Source organism: Scyliorhinus torazame, chromosome 7 (assembly GCF_047496885.1).
Source record: "Scyliorhinus torazame isolate Kashiwa2021f chromosome 7, sScyTor2.1, whole genome shotgun sequence".
NCBI classification, from domain to species: domain Eukaryota; kingdom Metazoa; phylum Chordata; class Chondrichthyes; order Carcharhiniformes; family Scyliorhinidae; genus Scyliorhinus; species Scyliorhinus torazame.
This window is the reverse complement of record NC_092713.1, coordinates 289,985,414-290,001,773: the sequence shown is the minus strand read 5'-3', so window position 1 is coordinate 290,001,773 and position 16,360 is coordinate 289,985,414. Positions and strand designations below refer to the sequence as shown.

At 40.7% G+C, this 16,360-nt stretch overlaps 1 protein-coding gene across 1 annotated transcript; it reads left to right on the top strand.

Annotated features, from left to right (window-relative positions):
- Positions 1-711: 711 nt before the first annotated feature.
- On the top strand, positions 712-14,450 carry sra1 (steroid receptor RNA activator 1). The gene is made up of 5 exons (XM_072512593.1): positions 712-792; positions 4,752-4,880; positions 5,912-6,129; positions 7,955-8,063; positions 13,718-14,450. Exons 1-5 carry the CDS (start codon positions 720-722, stop codon positions 13,903-13,905), a joined length of 717 nt encoding a protein of 238 aa, XP_072368694.1. The 5' UTR covers positions 712-719; the 3' UTR covers positions 13,906-14,450.
- Positions 14,451-16,360: the final 1,910 nt, after the last annotated feature.

Here is a 16,360-nt window from a genome sequence, read left to right as displayed (position 1 = left end):
AGAGGCCGAGTGTGAGTGCCTCATGCCTTTTATTGTGAGATAACACCCCTGAGTGTCCTGCCTGCTCATTGGTCATGTCCTGTTCATTAGCTGCTTGTCTGTACATCATTATCTGCATGTTTGCATAACATGACAGCACTCTTACCTGTGCGCTGGCACTGTACATCATTGTAACAATGTCTGTAACAGGCTTGTAAGGTGATTGTAATAAAAAAACTCATGATTCAGGAAAGGAAAATTGCATCAGGCAATGCAGGGTTGAGACTCTGACACCAAGGCCCCATGTCCAAAACTAAAATCCCGTTTGTTAACTCTATTTCTCTCTCCACAAATGCTGCATGACTTTGTATGCATTCTATGTTTTCAGAGGGTTGCAACAGTCCAGGGGTACAAAGACATAAATGAAATAAGGGTTCCAGCAGCAGGTGAGTTTAGGGACTGTGGGTGGTGGTGGGGGGTCCACCATAGGAACCACATTAAAGTTCTCGAAAGGATATACAAGGCAAGGCAATTAAAATTATAATTTATATTCAGATATAGTTTGCAAGACTGGAGGTCCAGTGATTCCATGTCCATGTAAACTGTAGATCTACGCATTGCAGCTCGCGGCTGAGTTGCAGTACAGTACTGATCAAATCAACTGCGCATGCGCGGTGTGTACGGCACGGATACTACCGCACCGATGACGTAGAGCTCTGTTGTTCGCCGGAAGTGACGCCATGGCGCCGGAAACCCCGCAGCCGGCTCGGAGGAGGGACGAGGGAGAAATGTCCGATATGTTCGTCAAGCCAGGTGAAGTGAGAGGGAGAGAAGCGAATGGTCTCGCGTGGGAAAGGGCGGGCAGGGTTTAAAAGAAGCTGAGGTGTGTGAGGATAGAGCGGAGTGGAGCGGAGCTGCCCGTGGCGCAGGCCTTAATCTGTTCCCCTGGTTACGTGGCACTAAGTTGGAGTCAGCTGTGGGCGGTGATGTGAAGCTGCCCTAGGGCTGATCACGTTTGTAAATGAGAAGCTGCAGAGGGGAATGGAAGCTATGCATCAGATTACATATATATGACCGTATATATGTAGGATAAACAGGCAGTGGTATTGTCATTGGATTAGTAATCCAGAGACCCAGGGTAAAGCTCTGGAGACAAAAGCAAATTACTGTGGATGCTGGAAACTGAAACAGAAAATGCTGGACACGCTTAACAGGTCTGACAGCATCTGTGTTGAGAGAAAAGGGAGCCAACATTTCTAGCTTGGGTGACTTTTTGTTAAAAGCTGGAGATGGGTTCGATGATGGAATTTAGATTCAATAAAAATCTGAAATTAAATGAAATCATTGTTAATTGACGCCCTTTGGGAAGGAAATCTGTCATCTTTGCCTGGTCTGGCCGACACGTGACTCCAGACAACAGCAATACGGTTGACTAATGAATGAAAATCGCTTATTGTCACAAGTAGGCTTCAAATGAAGTTACTGTGAAAAGCCCCTAGTCGCCACATTCCGGTGCCTGTTCGGGGAGGCTGATACGGGAATTGGGGTTGGGCAATAAATGCTAGCCCAGCCAACGATGCCCACATCCCATGAAGGACTAAATTTAAAAAATATGGGTGTGTGTATATCTAAGCTGGACAGTATTTTAAGAAAATACATGTCTTTATCGTGGATGACAAAGGAAGGAGAGGGGCAGAGAGCCGCAGTATTAATGGTCATGGGGAAGGAAAAATGTCACCAGCAATTGAAGGAAATCTGAGCCGCCTGCACCAAATAATCCTTCTGATGGACCTTTCATTGCCAATCTCGCAGAGAGGCTCTGAGTAAGATTCCTCTCCAACCTCATCCATGGTTCTGATCCGCCCAAGTTAAGCAATGCCCTTCAGGGGACAAAGGTTGCTTTTGAGATTGCTGACTGCATCTAGGAATGCAGTTAAAAGTCCTGGGTGGGTGAAGTAAGTGTTGAGCAGAATGTTGGCTGAACAAACGTACATGTGGCGCCTTTTAATGTAATAAAAAGAACACTTTACAAACGATATGACACTTAATCACTTGAAGAGACATTGGGCACATGACCACAAGGTTGGTTTTAAGGGTTTCTTGAGGAGAATGAGGTGGAGAGGTTTAGGGAGGAAATTCCACAACCTAGGGCCAAGGCAACTGAAGGTGCATCAATCATGGATTGATTAACATGGAGAATTCTCAAAAGATCAAAATTACAGGAGTATGTTGCTGGTGGGATCAACCAAATAGCTGAACCAGAAATCAACATCCAGGCTGGGAGTGACAACAACAGTGGCAGACCAAACAAAGTATTAACCAGCCCATCTTGCCAGGATGACCCATTAAAACATACGTAGGCAAATTCGTAGAATCATCTATAGTTCAGAAGGAGGCCATTCGGTCCATCATTCTGCACTGACCCTCTGAAAGGGGTCAGTGCCCTATCCCAATAACCCCTTCACTTAACTTTGGACACAAGGGGCAATTAAACGTGGCCAATCCACCTAACCGGCACATCATTGGACTGTGCGAGGAAACCCACGCAGACACGGGGAGGGGACAGCACGGTGGCTGTCCAAAGTTCACATCTGCTGTTACAGTCGTGTCTACTAGTTTTTGTAATCATTATGCTGTGCATATTGCAAGTATTTTTTTTATCTGCAAACATAACTGATATCATTTACTCCAATCATGACACCCAATTCTCTGTTTACTTATTTTCCTTTGATCATTATTTCTGCATAGACATTGAAGAGGCCTCGTGATACGCAGCACCCTTGTTGAACTCCTCTTCAGTTTTAAATGCTGATGATTATTTGGTGTGCTCTAGTCTTAGTATTATATTGAATACATGCAATAATATTTAAGCGCTGCATTATTGAGATCAGGGAATTGGCATGATGCAAGACGCCAAGGTCATGAACAAGCTGAGGACTCCAATGACCCTTTTAATGACTCTTTGGAAATACAGTTCAACTCAGTTCACTGCATTAGAGCTCAGAGAATAAAGATTGCTATCCACTGAATAATGTAATTGGCACCAGCAACACATTTATGAGCAGTTTATATTTCAACAAAACTTTGAATTCCTAAACGTTATGTTTTATCCCTGTTCACAGCTAGAAAACATTGGAATGGAGAATAATACATTTAAAGAAAGGAAAAGTTGATCACTGGAATTTATCTCCTCTCCAGAAACAATGTTTATAATGTTGAATCTTGGAGAGGAAATAGTCTTGTTATTCGGTGAGAAAACTTGTCACTTTGCCTGTCCTGGCCAGGAAATAAATGACTGACGTTTGCAGCAAGCTCACTTAACATGGTTGTCAGTCACTGTTTGACATGATCAATGTTTATTCATAGCACAGAATTGCTACTTGTCTGGTACAGGTCTACACAACAGTTGGCAAACTCTCAAAAGGCTACATTCAAGGGAAAACCTTGAAGCAAAAGAGAGAAAGGAATAGAAGGGTATGCTGGTAGGGTTAGATAAGGAGGGCTGAGATGAGACTGGTGTGGAGCATTAACACTGACATAAGACCAGTTGAGCTGTTTCTGTGTTGAAGTTCTCTGACTCGAGGTTTAGAATGGAAAGGTTTACACTAATACATTAGTGAGTGCCATTCTGACTTTTGGGTAGAGTAAGAGGAACTTTGCTTGATACTGACATGTTGATCAAGGGAAAAATATATTTCATTTTTGATCACTAATATCTATACCTTGACTGCGGCAGAGTTTATTTTTATGCCACTTATCACCATTTGCTGCTTTTGAAATAAATATACCACCATATATCAGAGGTTATCTGTTCCTTCAGGTGAGACTCTTGTACCTGACATTCAGACCTTTCATAGAATTTAAAGTGCAGAAGGAGGCCATTCGGCCCATCGAGTCCGCACCGGCTCTTGGAAAGAGCACCCTACCTAAGCCCACACCTCCACCCTATCCCCATAACCCAGTAACCCCACCCAACTCTAATGGCAATTTTGGACTGGAAGGGCAATTTTGGACACTAAGGGCAATTTAGCATAGCCATTGCACCCAACCCGCACACCTTTGGACCGTGAGAGAAAACCAGAGCACCTGGAGGAAACCCACGTAGACACGGGGAGAACGTGCAGACTCCGCACAGACAGCGACCCAAGCCAGGAATCGGTGAAAGATGTGTTTACAGTGGATTAATTTCACACCTTTACATTATACTAGAGAACTTCAGTGTTGCTATGATAGTGGAGTTCTTTATCTTACAGTAGAGTAGAGTAATTGCAAGTTGTCCAGTTATTCTGTTTGCTCACCAGTAAGAGCTCTTGATATCTGCCTGTGTGTATCATCTCATCCACGGTTGGTATTTGCTTAGGGAAAAACAAATTTTTGTTCAAGAAAAAAAAGGAAAATGCTTTTTTTCCTCTGTGTTAATGAACTGCTAATAAAACCAGGTTAACTGGTAGCTTTTAAAAATGTGGTCTTGGATTTCCATTAATACTTATGGGAGAAAATAGGTTCTTGTGAAAAATAATTTCATGTTTCAAGGAAATTGGAGAGAAAAGAAAAGATTTGATGTTACCACTCAACAGTCTGTTAATTTGGGAAAATATTGAAAACATTCTTAATGTTCTGTACATTTCAGTCTTTAGGGGCCATGGAATGTTTTACCTGTGGATATATAAATGCAAGTTGCCGTTTTGAATTGTTTTCTGTAACAAATTTACATTTTTTATACTGTTTTGCTTAATTGTGAACCTTTTATGACATTTTTTTTTAAAAATCAGGAAACCAGGAGCGAGGCTGGAATGATCCTCCTCAGTTTTCGTATGGTTTGCAGACACAAGCACAGATTGGTCCCAGGAAACATTTTCTCACTAAGAGGGTGCCGGCACCTCAGCTGGATAAAGCAAAAGGTGAGCATCAGTTACTACATTACACGTGCAACCAAAGGCAGAATATCTGCCGGGAATCGATGGGCGTAATGATTTTAATTTCAGTTACATCAAAATTGTGGCCATCACTTTCTTTCATGTGATCAAACTTCTTCTTTTGAGCCGGTATCTGCACCATCTGTCGACAAAATATGAGGAGCAAGTGTGGGGTTGTGTTTACTCAAATCAGCATTTTCTCTGCTGCTGCTGTTTTACTCGCAGCCTTGGCGTAAACATAGATTTAATGTATACCAGTTTTTTTTTAATCCCCCCTTCCTACATGCAGTTTCCTGAAGTTGTATAATTCCTTCCTAGGCAGTGGGCAAGCAACTTGTACATGGGGCTGTCTGTCATTAGGAGGTGCACAGTCGTAAACTGGGTCACTTTGTCAACTTCCTTTTCTCCCTCTCCTGAGAGCTGTCACCTGTTTTCTGCTTCCTCCTAACCACAATTGGGAATTCACCACATTGGAAAATGAGCCTGGGGAACTACTTCCAATTATTCCTGCACTGGAGGTCACTGGCAACATGTTAATTTAACAGTATTACTAAATTCAACGCTTACTCCATTCCCTCTGTGAATTCTAATACAAAAAACTTTTCTGAAACGGCATGAATTGCATTTACTTCCAGCAGCACAGAGATGGCGTTACGGTAGCATAGTGGGGTTAGCACTGTTGCTTCACAGCGCCAGGGTCCCGGGTTTGATTCCCGCATGGATCACTGTGCGGAGTCTGCAAGTTCTCCCTGTGTCTGAATGGGTTTCTTCCGGGTGCTCTGGTTTCCTCTCTCAAGTCCCAAAAGACATGCTGTGACGTTAGGTGAATTGGACATTCTGAATTCTCCCTTTGTGTACCCGAACAGGTGCCGGAGTGTTGCGACTAAGGGATTTTAACAGTAGCTTCATTGCAGTGTTAATGTTAACCTACTTGTGACAATAATAAAGATTATTATTATAGAAAGATTTTTCCCCCAGTGGCAAGATTCTAATGACATTGTGCATTTTTCCTGTAGTTTGTGGACCGGCTGGAATTCCTCCTGCAATGATACCATCAGGCCCTTCCTTGTCCCATGAGAAAATGCCACCACCACCACCTCCAAAGCACTGTGGTCTGTCCAGTAGTTGTAAACCAGAGCAAAGTGCTACAGTTATATCTGACTGTGAAGTAAATGCAGAAGATGTTTTAGCTCCATTGAATAAGTCACTCGAGGCTTGTAGGAAAACTGTTAAGGTAAGCAGAGTGAATGATATTCCTACAAGAGGGCTTAACAAAATCGCATTCCAGTAGGTTCCGCAAACAATGGTAATGCTACAGATATAATCTTAAGCTGATAAGGAATTGCTCAATAGTAGACTATTGATTTCCTCCTGTTCAAATCAATCATGGTATATCATCTTGAACTCTTAACATATTTAACCAGCGATGCACTTTAAGAGGTAGGTTCTGATTAATTACACACTGATTTTTTTTTTGCCTTAGAAATGCTGAACACAGCCAAGCATTGCTCCACAAAATAGAAAGGAGGGAAAATCACCCCAGAATTCCCATATGCTTCAAAGCACCTGACTGTAGAGTTAGTCAGCAGATGTGTAGTAGCTAGTTGGTTGGAAATGGTGAACGATAGAAGGAGAGAATGAATAATGCTACGTACCTATTCTTAAAATTTCAAATAGTCCACCTTGATATTTGCATGTCACCAATGTTGATATAAGACGAGGCAAATTATGTTGAAAATATTTGTAGTAGGTATCAGAATTAACTCAATTATGTGGAATGGAATAAATCCAAATTTTCTATTTTTGTAGAAAAGGCTTGTATTTTATGGGAACATCCCAAAATTCTAACCAGACAGCAAATTATTTAAAACCACCATTGCTCCATTTGCAAACATGGCAGCCCGTGTGTGCACAGTAAGGTCCTGTAAATGGCACTGAGGTAAATGACAAGTTCCTTTATTTTTTTCTTCATGTTGGCTGAGGGAAGAATATTGACCAGAATCCCTAGGAGATCCTGCTGCCCATTCAATAATGATGTAGACTTTCTAATTCAACTGAACCATTGGAACAGGAAAGTGGGGCATTGGTTTAACACCATACCTGAAGGAAGGCACTTTGAGCATGAAAGCATATCCTCAGTACCACGCTGAAATATCAGACTTGATTGTGTGCTCAAGTCCTGGTTTAAAGTTGGAATCAACAACCTTCTGACTCGGGTAACAAAGCTGATATGTAGGAAAGCAGCAACATACACCCATCTTTCAAGGAGTAGTTATATTCTTTCTTTGGGTTTCCATTGAAAGTGAGTGTCAATTGTGCATTGTTACTTAGTAGGTGAAACAACCTGGTAAAAAGTTGATTGTACCAGTATGATGTTATGTAATAGTGGGAAATTGGATAACAGCTATGATTGCGCACATTCACAGTTTCCAATTTCAGGCTATAAATAGAGGAGGAGACAGAGTGCACACCAAGCATTTCCCCAGAAAGGGAAAATCATCTGATTGAATCAATGATGTTAGACGTTTTAGTTGCTGTGATATGAAGAGTCTAAAGTTCTGTTCCTTTTTCACAAACACACATTTATTTCATTCCAACAGCCTTTGCACAAAACTCTAACTATACATCACCTGACAGAGGCCACCTGAAGCCCCTTTACATATCAGTGTCAATTAATGGATACTTAACATAAATGAGACAACTAATTGCAATGTCTCTTTCCCCATTACTTAACAGTAATCACCCCTCTTCATATCTTCCATGTGTGAATTTGTTCTGAAGCAAACGTTACTGTCAGTAATTTGACTGCCCAAGTATAGGAATTGTGGGGGGTGTAGATGGATCTTAGCAAATAAATTAATGATATATAAATGAAAGCAATTGCCTAATAAATAATTTTTAAATTTTATTTTAAATGAAGCGATAGTTTGGTGGTAGCTGGTAAATGTCAGGAAGAGTATTGTGTTATTTTGAACGCTTGCTAAAGTGTAAATGTTAAGTGTTGTCACAGCTAATAATTGAAGCTAATAATTTGAATTGTTTTCAAATTTCCTGTCTAGAAACAAGTTTGTAATGATATTGGCAGAAGGCTAATAATGCTCCAGGATATGTGGCAATCAGGAAAGCTGTCTGTATCAGTGCAAAAAAGGATGCACCTGCTCACACTAGGTAATCAATTTGTTGTGTGTTGCATCTTGCCAAATCCTTGTTATATGAGGCTGTTTGTGATGTGCTGAGAGATGTGATAAAATGCTATATAAATGCAAGCAGTGCTTTTGTAACTAAAAGGCATGTAACACTCCAGTGTCAAAATGAGTGAGCAGAGTTGTACTTTTTTCAGCGAATGCCCTAAGAAGGTCAGATTTGTAAAATTCCTAAAAAGAACATATGACATTGGAACAGGACTAGACCATTTGGCCTGTCAAGCCTGCTGCATCATTCAATTGCCATCCTTACCTGGTCTGGCCTACTGTGACCCCAGATTCACAGCAATGTGGTTGACTTTTAAATTCCTCCTGAAATGGCCTAGCAAGCCACCCAGTTCAAGGGCAATTAGGGATGGGCATTAAATGCTGGCCCAGCCAGCGACTTCCACGACCCATGAATGAATTTAAAAAAAACTTATTTTACAACAAATTTACATTCCTTTGAGGCACAAAATACCAGTAGGAATGGTGATCCAACCATAGCAAACAAGAGAAGTTTAAGATTGTATTAGATCAAAGGAAGAGGCATATAAAGTTGGCAAGAAAAGTAGTAAGCCTGAGGATTGGGCGCGTTTTAGAATTTAGTGAAGGAGGATCAAGAAACTGCTGAAGGGAAAAATAGAATGTAAAAATAAGTTAGTGAGAAATGTAAAAATATACTGTAAAAGCTTTGATAGGTATGTGAAAAGGAAAAGATTAGCAAAGACAAATCTGGACCCACTACAGATAGTGTTACGGATGTCTGGTCATCTCTCAATACTGGCTAAGAAACTGGACCAGATGCCGTAACATTTTCAAATTTTAATGCAGTGCGGAAAGATTGATTTGTTCCAGGAGAGATAATATAAGAAATAGGGCTTGGTTATTTTATAAACAAACTTTATTAAAACAAAAGAAAAAAACAATATTTAAACTTTTACTTCAGCTCTAGCACTAACAGATTACATTCTGTTTCTTAACCTTAACACATTAATTCCCATTAAACAACGCATCCAATAAACATACCGCTGTCATTCCACTTACATAGACAGGCAAAGATGATACTTATATTTGTGAAGCAATTCTCTGTTGTAAGTCAAGTTCCTTTAAAACCTATTTTGAAAGTCTGTATCTGGAGCAGCTTTTCTGTGACCTTCACAGCCTTCTGCTATAACTGTTCAAAAAAGCATTTCTTCTCTCTCTAAGCTTTGCCCACCCCCTCAAACAAACGTTCTCCCCTGAGATGACCAGATTTGAATCCCTTATTGTTATCTTAGCTGATTTCCCACTCCCATTTATACAGAAGAACAGAGCTATGCCATTCATATGCAACTAACCTTCCCTTGATGGACAAACAGTTCATCAGACACTGTGATAGGATAATGGCTGATCAAACAAGGTTGTCCCAAATGACAGTGGAACTTAAGTGGATTTTCCTCGCTTAACCAGGGTATACTGTATATTCCCACTCAAGGTTCAGTCTTAATGGGACAAGGTAACTCACGCTGTGGCCATATCCCTCTGACTCTGGTGCTAGCAATCTTTTTAACCCCTAAGTTTCCCGCTACATCTTGAACCCTATTTCTGGACCCAAGTTCCTAATGCCCTATCATGACAATATAGGCAGGAGAATTGAAGATTGAGAATAAGGAAATGGCAGTAAAAATAACATGAAGGAAGATACAAAAGGCCTCCCTGGAATATTAGGGAACCAAGGGACTAGTGAGAATGAGGAATTGAAAGAAATTAGTATTGGCAAAAAGGTAGTACTGTGGAAATTAATGGGACCGAAAGTTGATAAATCCCCACGACCTGATGATCTACATTATAGAATGTTGAAAGAGGTGGCAGTAGAGAAAGTGGTTGCATTGATGGTCATCTTCCAAAATTCTATACATTCTGGAATGGTTCATGCAGATTAGAAGGTAGCAAATGTAACCACACTTAAGAAAGGAGAGAGGGAGAAAATGGAGAACTACAGACCTGCTATCCTGACATCGGTAGTAGGGAATCTCTAGAATCTATTATAAAGGCTGTGATAACCGGACACGTAAAAAAAAATGCTAGGATTGAGCAGAGTCAGCAAGGATTTATGAAAGGGCAATCATGTTTGACAAACCTGTTCGAGCATTTTGAGGATGTAACCAGCAAAATAGATGAGGAGGAACCAGTGAATAATATTTGGATTTTTGGAAGGTCCTACACAGGAGGTACAACACAGGAGCAAAATTAGAGCACATGGATTAGGGGGAATATTCTGACATGGATTGACAATTGGTTAACAGACAGAAAATAGAGAGTAGGAACAAATGGGTCATTCTCAGGTTGGCAGGCTGTCTATTGGGGCACCTCAAGGATGAGTGCTGAGGCTCCAACTATGACAATCTGTATCAATGATTTAGATATGGGGGACAAATGTAACATTTCTAAGTTTGTTGATACAAAACTAGGAATGTGAGTTGTGAGGAAGGATCTGTGCTTGGCCCCAACTATTCACAATATATATCAATGATTTGGACAAGGGAACTAAATGTATTATCTTCAAATTTGCACATGATACAAAGTTGGGTGGGAGGGTGAATTGAAAGGTGGGTGCAGAGATGCTTCAGCGTGATTTGGACCAGCTGAGTGAGTAGGCATATAAAATATAATGTGGATAAATGTGAGGTTATCCACTTTGGTTGCAAATATAGGAAGGCAGATTATTATAGGTGGGTGTAAATTGAGAGAGGTGGATACTCAGCGAGAACTTGGTGTTCTTGTACATCAGTCGCTGAAAGTTAGTGCACAGGTGCAACAGGCAATAAAGAAAGCAAATGGTATGTCATGATATTCAAGTGAACATCACAGCACATACACACATACATAGTGATGGACAGATCAACGGACCAATTAGCACACACAACACGACAGCTAATCACAGACAAGATCATACACAGTACAAAACAAGGAACACAACACTTCCTGGGCGGTCCAGCAGGAGACGGCTCAGGGCAAGGACCTCCAAGCCAGACACTCAGACAGTCACCATCTGCTGAGTACCAGAGTTTGTTATATAAATAGTTAAAAGAAATAAAACTGCGTTGTACCAATCGCAACCGTGTTGGTTCGTCTGTGTCTCAGAGAACCCAACACTTCAGTATGTTGGCCTTCATAGCAAGAAGATTTGAGTATAGGAATAGGGATGTTTTACTGCAATTGTATAAGGGGTTGGTGAGGCCACACCTGGAGTATTGTGTGCAGTTTTGGTGTTCTTATCTGAGGGAGGATGTTCTTACCATGGAGGGAGTGCAGCAAAAGTTTAACAGGCTGATTCCTGGGAATAGCAGGACTGTCATACGAGGAGAGACTAAGCCGGTTCAGATTATCTTCATTAGAGTTTAGAAGAGAGAGAGGATCTCGTAGAAATTTATATAATTCTAAAAGGATTAGACAGGGTAGATTCAGAAAGAATGTTCCCGAGGGTGGGGTGTCCAGAACTAAGGGTCATAGTTTGAGGATAAGGGGTAAACCTTTTAGGACTGAGGTGCGGAGAAATTTCTTCACCCAGAGAGTAGTGAATCTGTGGAATTCACGACCACAGAAAGTAGTTGAGCCCAAAACGTTTTGTGATTTCAAGAAAGAATTGGATATAATTATTGGGGCTAAAGGGATCAAGGGATATGGTGGAAACGTGGGATCAGGGTGTTGAATTTGATGATCAGCCATGATCATACTGAATGGCGGAGGAGGCTCAAAGGGCAGAATGTCGATGTATGGATGTAAGGAAACTTCAAGGCTATGTGAGTGGACAAGAACATGGCAGATGGAATATAATGTGAAAAAAGATGAAGTTATCCACTTTGGTAGGAGAAACAGAAATGTTAGAATATTTCATAAATGGCTAGAGGTGGGAAATATTTGTGTCCAAAGGGACCCGTATGTCTTTGTTCATAAGTCATAAAGTTAGCATGTAGGCGCAGCAAGCAATTAGGAAGGCAAATGGTATGTTGGTCTTTATTGCAAGAGGATTTGAGCACCGGAATAAAGATGTCTTGCTGCAGAGCCTTGGTGAAACTGCACATTGAATATTGTGTACAGTTTTGGACTCCTGAACCAAAGGAAGGATATACTTTCCATAGAGGGACTGTAGTGGAGATTCATCGGATTGATTCCTGGGATGGGGGATTTGCCCTATAAGGAGAGATTGAGGAGACTGGGCCCGTATTCTCTAGAGTTTCGAAGAATGAGAGGGGATCTCATTTAAACATACAATATTCTTATCCTGTCCAGCCGTATATATGCAGGAAACATGTTCCCCCTCTCTGGGTGGAGAGGGGTGTCTAGAACCAGCGGCACAGTCTCAGAATAAGAGGTAGATTATTTTGGACAGATGAGGAGGAATGTCTGTACTCAGAGGGTGGTGATCTGGAATTCTTGATCCCAGAGGGCTGTGGAGGCTCAGTCATTGAGTATGTTCAAGACAGATATCGATAGATTTCTAAATATTAAAGATATCAAGGGATATGGAGTTGGTTTGGGAAAATGGCATTGAGGTAGAAACAGCCATGATGTAGTTGGTGGCAGAACAGACTTGAGGGGGACGAATGACCGACCCCTATTTGCTATATTCCTAGGTCAAATGGGGAAGCTGACACAGGTTTGTTTATTCAGACATAAAAATCTATTTGTCATACAAAGCCATTGTAAAATGAGAGCTCTCTAACGATAGAAATTTTAATGTAAAAGAGGAGTGTCATACTTGCAGCCTTTAGGGCATTTAGGGCCCTTGACCATATCCGTGCAGTTTGGACCATGGAATGCAAGAAACTTAGTATCTATTTTATATACTATTTTATTATTGCTGGCTTGTCCTGTTTGAAATGGCTTGTCCTTCACACTGTTATCTGATTGATGGCTAAGTTGGATATCAGAATATCAAGATTTGTTAGCACCAATAGATAACAAAATGCAAATTAACAGGAACATTGATTTTAAATTTATATCTATCCTGTGAGGCACTTTGGCATGCATTACAAAGACAAACCGCTTAGGTATTCCTGATGCATGTGATATAACTCAGAATTATTTAATCAGAACACTATTTTATCCTTTTACTTCCCATTCCATGTTTACTAGATTGATACCTGGAATGAGCAGTTTGTCTTACAAGGATAGGTTGGACAGGATGGGCTTGTTTCCACGAGAGTTTAGAAGAATGAAAGGTGACTTGATTGTAGTATGTAAGATCGTGAATGGTCTTGACTAGGTGTATGTGGAAAGGATGTTTCCTCTTGTGGATGAGTCCAGAGCTACGGGGCAGTGTTTTAAAATTAGGGGTCGCCCTTTATAAGACAGAGATGGGGAGAAACCTTTTCGCTGAGGGCTGTGTGACTTTGGAACTCTGCATCAGAAGGGGAGTCATTGAATATTTTTACAGCAGAGGTAGATAGATTCCCTCGGGAGTAGATGGAACTCAATACAAACAGGTCAACCATGATCTTATTGAATGGCGGAGCAGGCAATACTGCTCGTGTTTTGTATGTTTGCGCCTCTATCCCTGCCCGTTACCAGCACATCTGTGTATTGTTGAAATCGTTTGGTTACAATGATATTTTAAGTCCTAAGGATATGCTGTATATGTTTGCCTCCTGACAGAAATGGAGCACTGCAATTGGGATTCTGCTGATGAAATCCACAGATCTCTGATGGTTGACCATGTGAATGAAGTAGGACAGTGGATGGTCGGAGTGAAACGCCTCATTGCTGAAACCAAAAATCTACCATCTGACCTTAGTGACTGTACTAACAAAGATTGTGAATCAGAAAACGAGGTAGTAGGTTGACATCGTTCATGGTGATCCAACTGATAACACCGCTCTTTAGTGAGAATGAAGTCGAAGACCAAATGACAAAACCTTGGCAACAGGAATAAGGACAAAACGATATTCGGCAACAATTCCTGAATTAGGCAGGAAATAAAGCATGTATTCAGGCTGTATTTTTATCTTAAGAACTTTCAGGAGTTTACAAAAGCACTTTAGTCTTAAAGAAATGGACTATGTTTTTCGATGACTTGGCCACTCTTAGGCCACGGGGAAGCTGCTGCAATTATCAAATCCTTTCTGTGTATTCCTTTGGAAGGTGAATGTCAGATGTTGACTATATCAGTTTCCTCTGCCACAGAGTACAGTCAAACCTTATTGCTTGGGGCTCTTCCAGGAAGGACTTTGTTTTTTACATGGCTTGTCTTACTGACATCTGTAGAAATTAGCTTTCCATTTAACTCTACCGCAAGTAATTCAGAAACTGTGGCCTTCCTGCTGCATTTTATATTTTTAAAACCATTATTAAAGATTCAAGGTGCAGAGTCATCTTGAAATAACTTTGGGATACTGTGTGCGTGTAAAATCCTTCATTTTATCGGAAACATTTTTCTTTGATTTATACATACCTACATATAGAAGTCCTTATTTGAAATCTGCTAGATGATTGGATATGATGCGGATAACTGAATGTTTGACCTGCTCAGAGCTGCGCTAATATGAAGATGGTTCCCTCCCTCACCCTGACAAAACTGAGATGGGGAAATGCTCTGTAGAAAATAAAAACTTTTGATTGGTGCAAATATCACCTTTTTAAGTTCCTTTTCTAACTTACAGAAAGTGTGCCCAGAGACTTAATTGTAAAACTGCATTCTTTTTCTCTACTTTTTTTTCTTCAGGTTTTCCAAATTATTTAATTTAGAAAATGTTCTGTTTTTTTTGCAAGATACTAATACTTTTTTACACATTACAGAAGCCAATTTTCATCCTTCCTGGCCATGGAAGTAATTGAGAATCTGTTTCCATTTTCATCCCTGGCCAAAAATCATGTCCGTGCCTTTCAAGTATCCTGAATTGTCTTTTATATTAGTTTAAAAAAAGTGCAGGTTCATATTAAAATTAAGACATTTTAATCTTTTTTTATATTTCTGGGAGGGGGGCATTGCCGGCGGCAATCACAACCCTCATAACAAATAAAGTGCTCTTTACAACTAAAGGTTGTATCATTGTAATTATCTTTCTACTTTTGTCAGAGAGCGAAAGAACAAAATGGGGGTGAGGGTGAAAGTATTAGTGAAATGTGATGTATCTTGGTGTACAGGTGCATGGTATGGAACGAGAAAGAGAGAGCTGGGGGAAAAAGTAAATGTAGTTTTATACTGAAATAGCGAATGTAATCTTTGCTGTCATAGGGCCTGGTTTAGCACAGGGCTGGCTTTGAAAGCAGACAAAGGCAGACCAGCAGCACGGTTCAATTCCCGTACCAGCCTCCCCGAACAGGCGCCGGAATGTGGTGACTAGGGGCTTTTCACAGTAACTTCATTTGAAGCCTAGTTGTGACAATAAGCGATTTTCATTTCATTTCATTTTTGTAAATCAAGGGGGGAATCATGTGTCACTCCTTGCTTGCATAAAGTTGAGGAAGGTGCAGATAGATACCTGCTAATATTTGTGGCACACATTTGGCCTGTAATTCCACCAGCAATCTTATTAATATTTTGGAAAGAAGGTGATGTCGCAGCTGAGCCTAATCTTGTCACAGCGATTACCCACCTCTATGTACATGTAGCTGAGATTACTGAATAGTGATTAGTTCTAAAAAAAATGAGATAGATGCTATCTTTTGGTATATCTAAAGTAACAATGACAGATCAGCGTAAATGCTGTATCTCCGTAATTGAGACACTTTCTCTTGAGCTCAAGTGAGCATGAAATTAGCTCAAATTGACCTATTTCAGGGCTGGTGGCATAACCCTGTTAATTATAAAGTTTCCGTATTTGCAGCTTCGCCTGCTTCATTTTCTCTGACAGTTGGGTTTGAATTTGCACTGCAGATCTTCTGCCTCAATCAAACCATGCAAACTTCAATTAAAACTAGCGCACACTTTTTGACGGGTCAAATGTCAGATATTGTTTTCATTCATTAATTCTGCTCATTGTATAGTCTGGAACATTTTAAAATCTCATAAATTAGAATGCATCTCAGTCACGTTTCTCTGAATTGATTATTATTCTGCAGCAATATTAGTGTGACACGGGCAGCACGGTAGCATTGTGGATAGCACAATTGCTTCACAGCTTCAGGGTCCCAGGTTCGATTCTGGCTTGGGTCACTGTCTGTGCGGAGTCTGCACATCCTCCCCGTGTGTGCGTGGGTTTCCTCCGGGTGCTCTGGTTTCCTCCCACAGTCCAAAGATGTGCAGGTTAGGTGGATTGGCCAAGGTAAATTGCCCTTAGTGTCTCCAATTGCCCTTAG

Excerpts from the sequence above, each read along its gene's own strand:
- sra1 (XM_072512593.1), top strand. The coding sequence starts at position 720 with ATGGCGCCGGAAACCCCGCAGCCGGCTCGGAGGAGGGACGAGGGAGAA. Across the intron at positions 793-4,751 it reads CGATATGTTCGTCAAGCCAG|GAAACCAGGAGCGAGGCTGG; the intron begins GTGAAGTGAGAG and ends TTTAAAAATCAG. Across the intron at positions 4,881-5,911 it reads TCAGCTGGATAAAGCAAAAG|TTTGTGGACCGGCTGGAATT; the intron begins GTGAGCATCAGT and ends TTTTTCCTGTAG.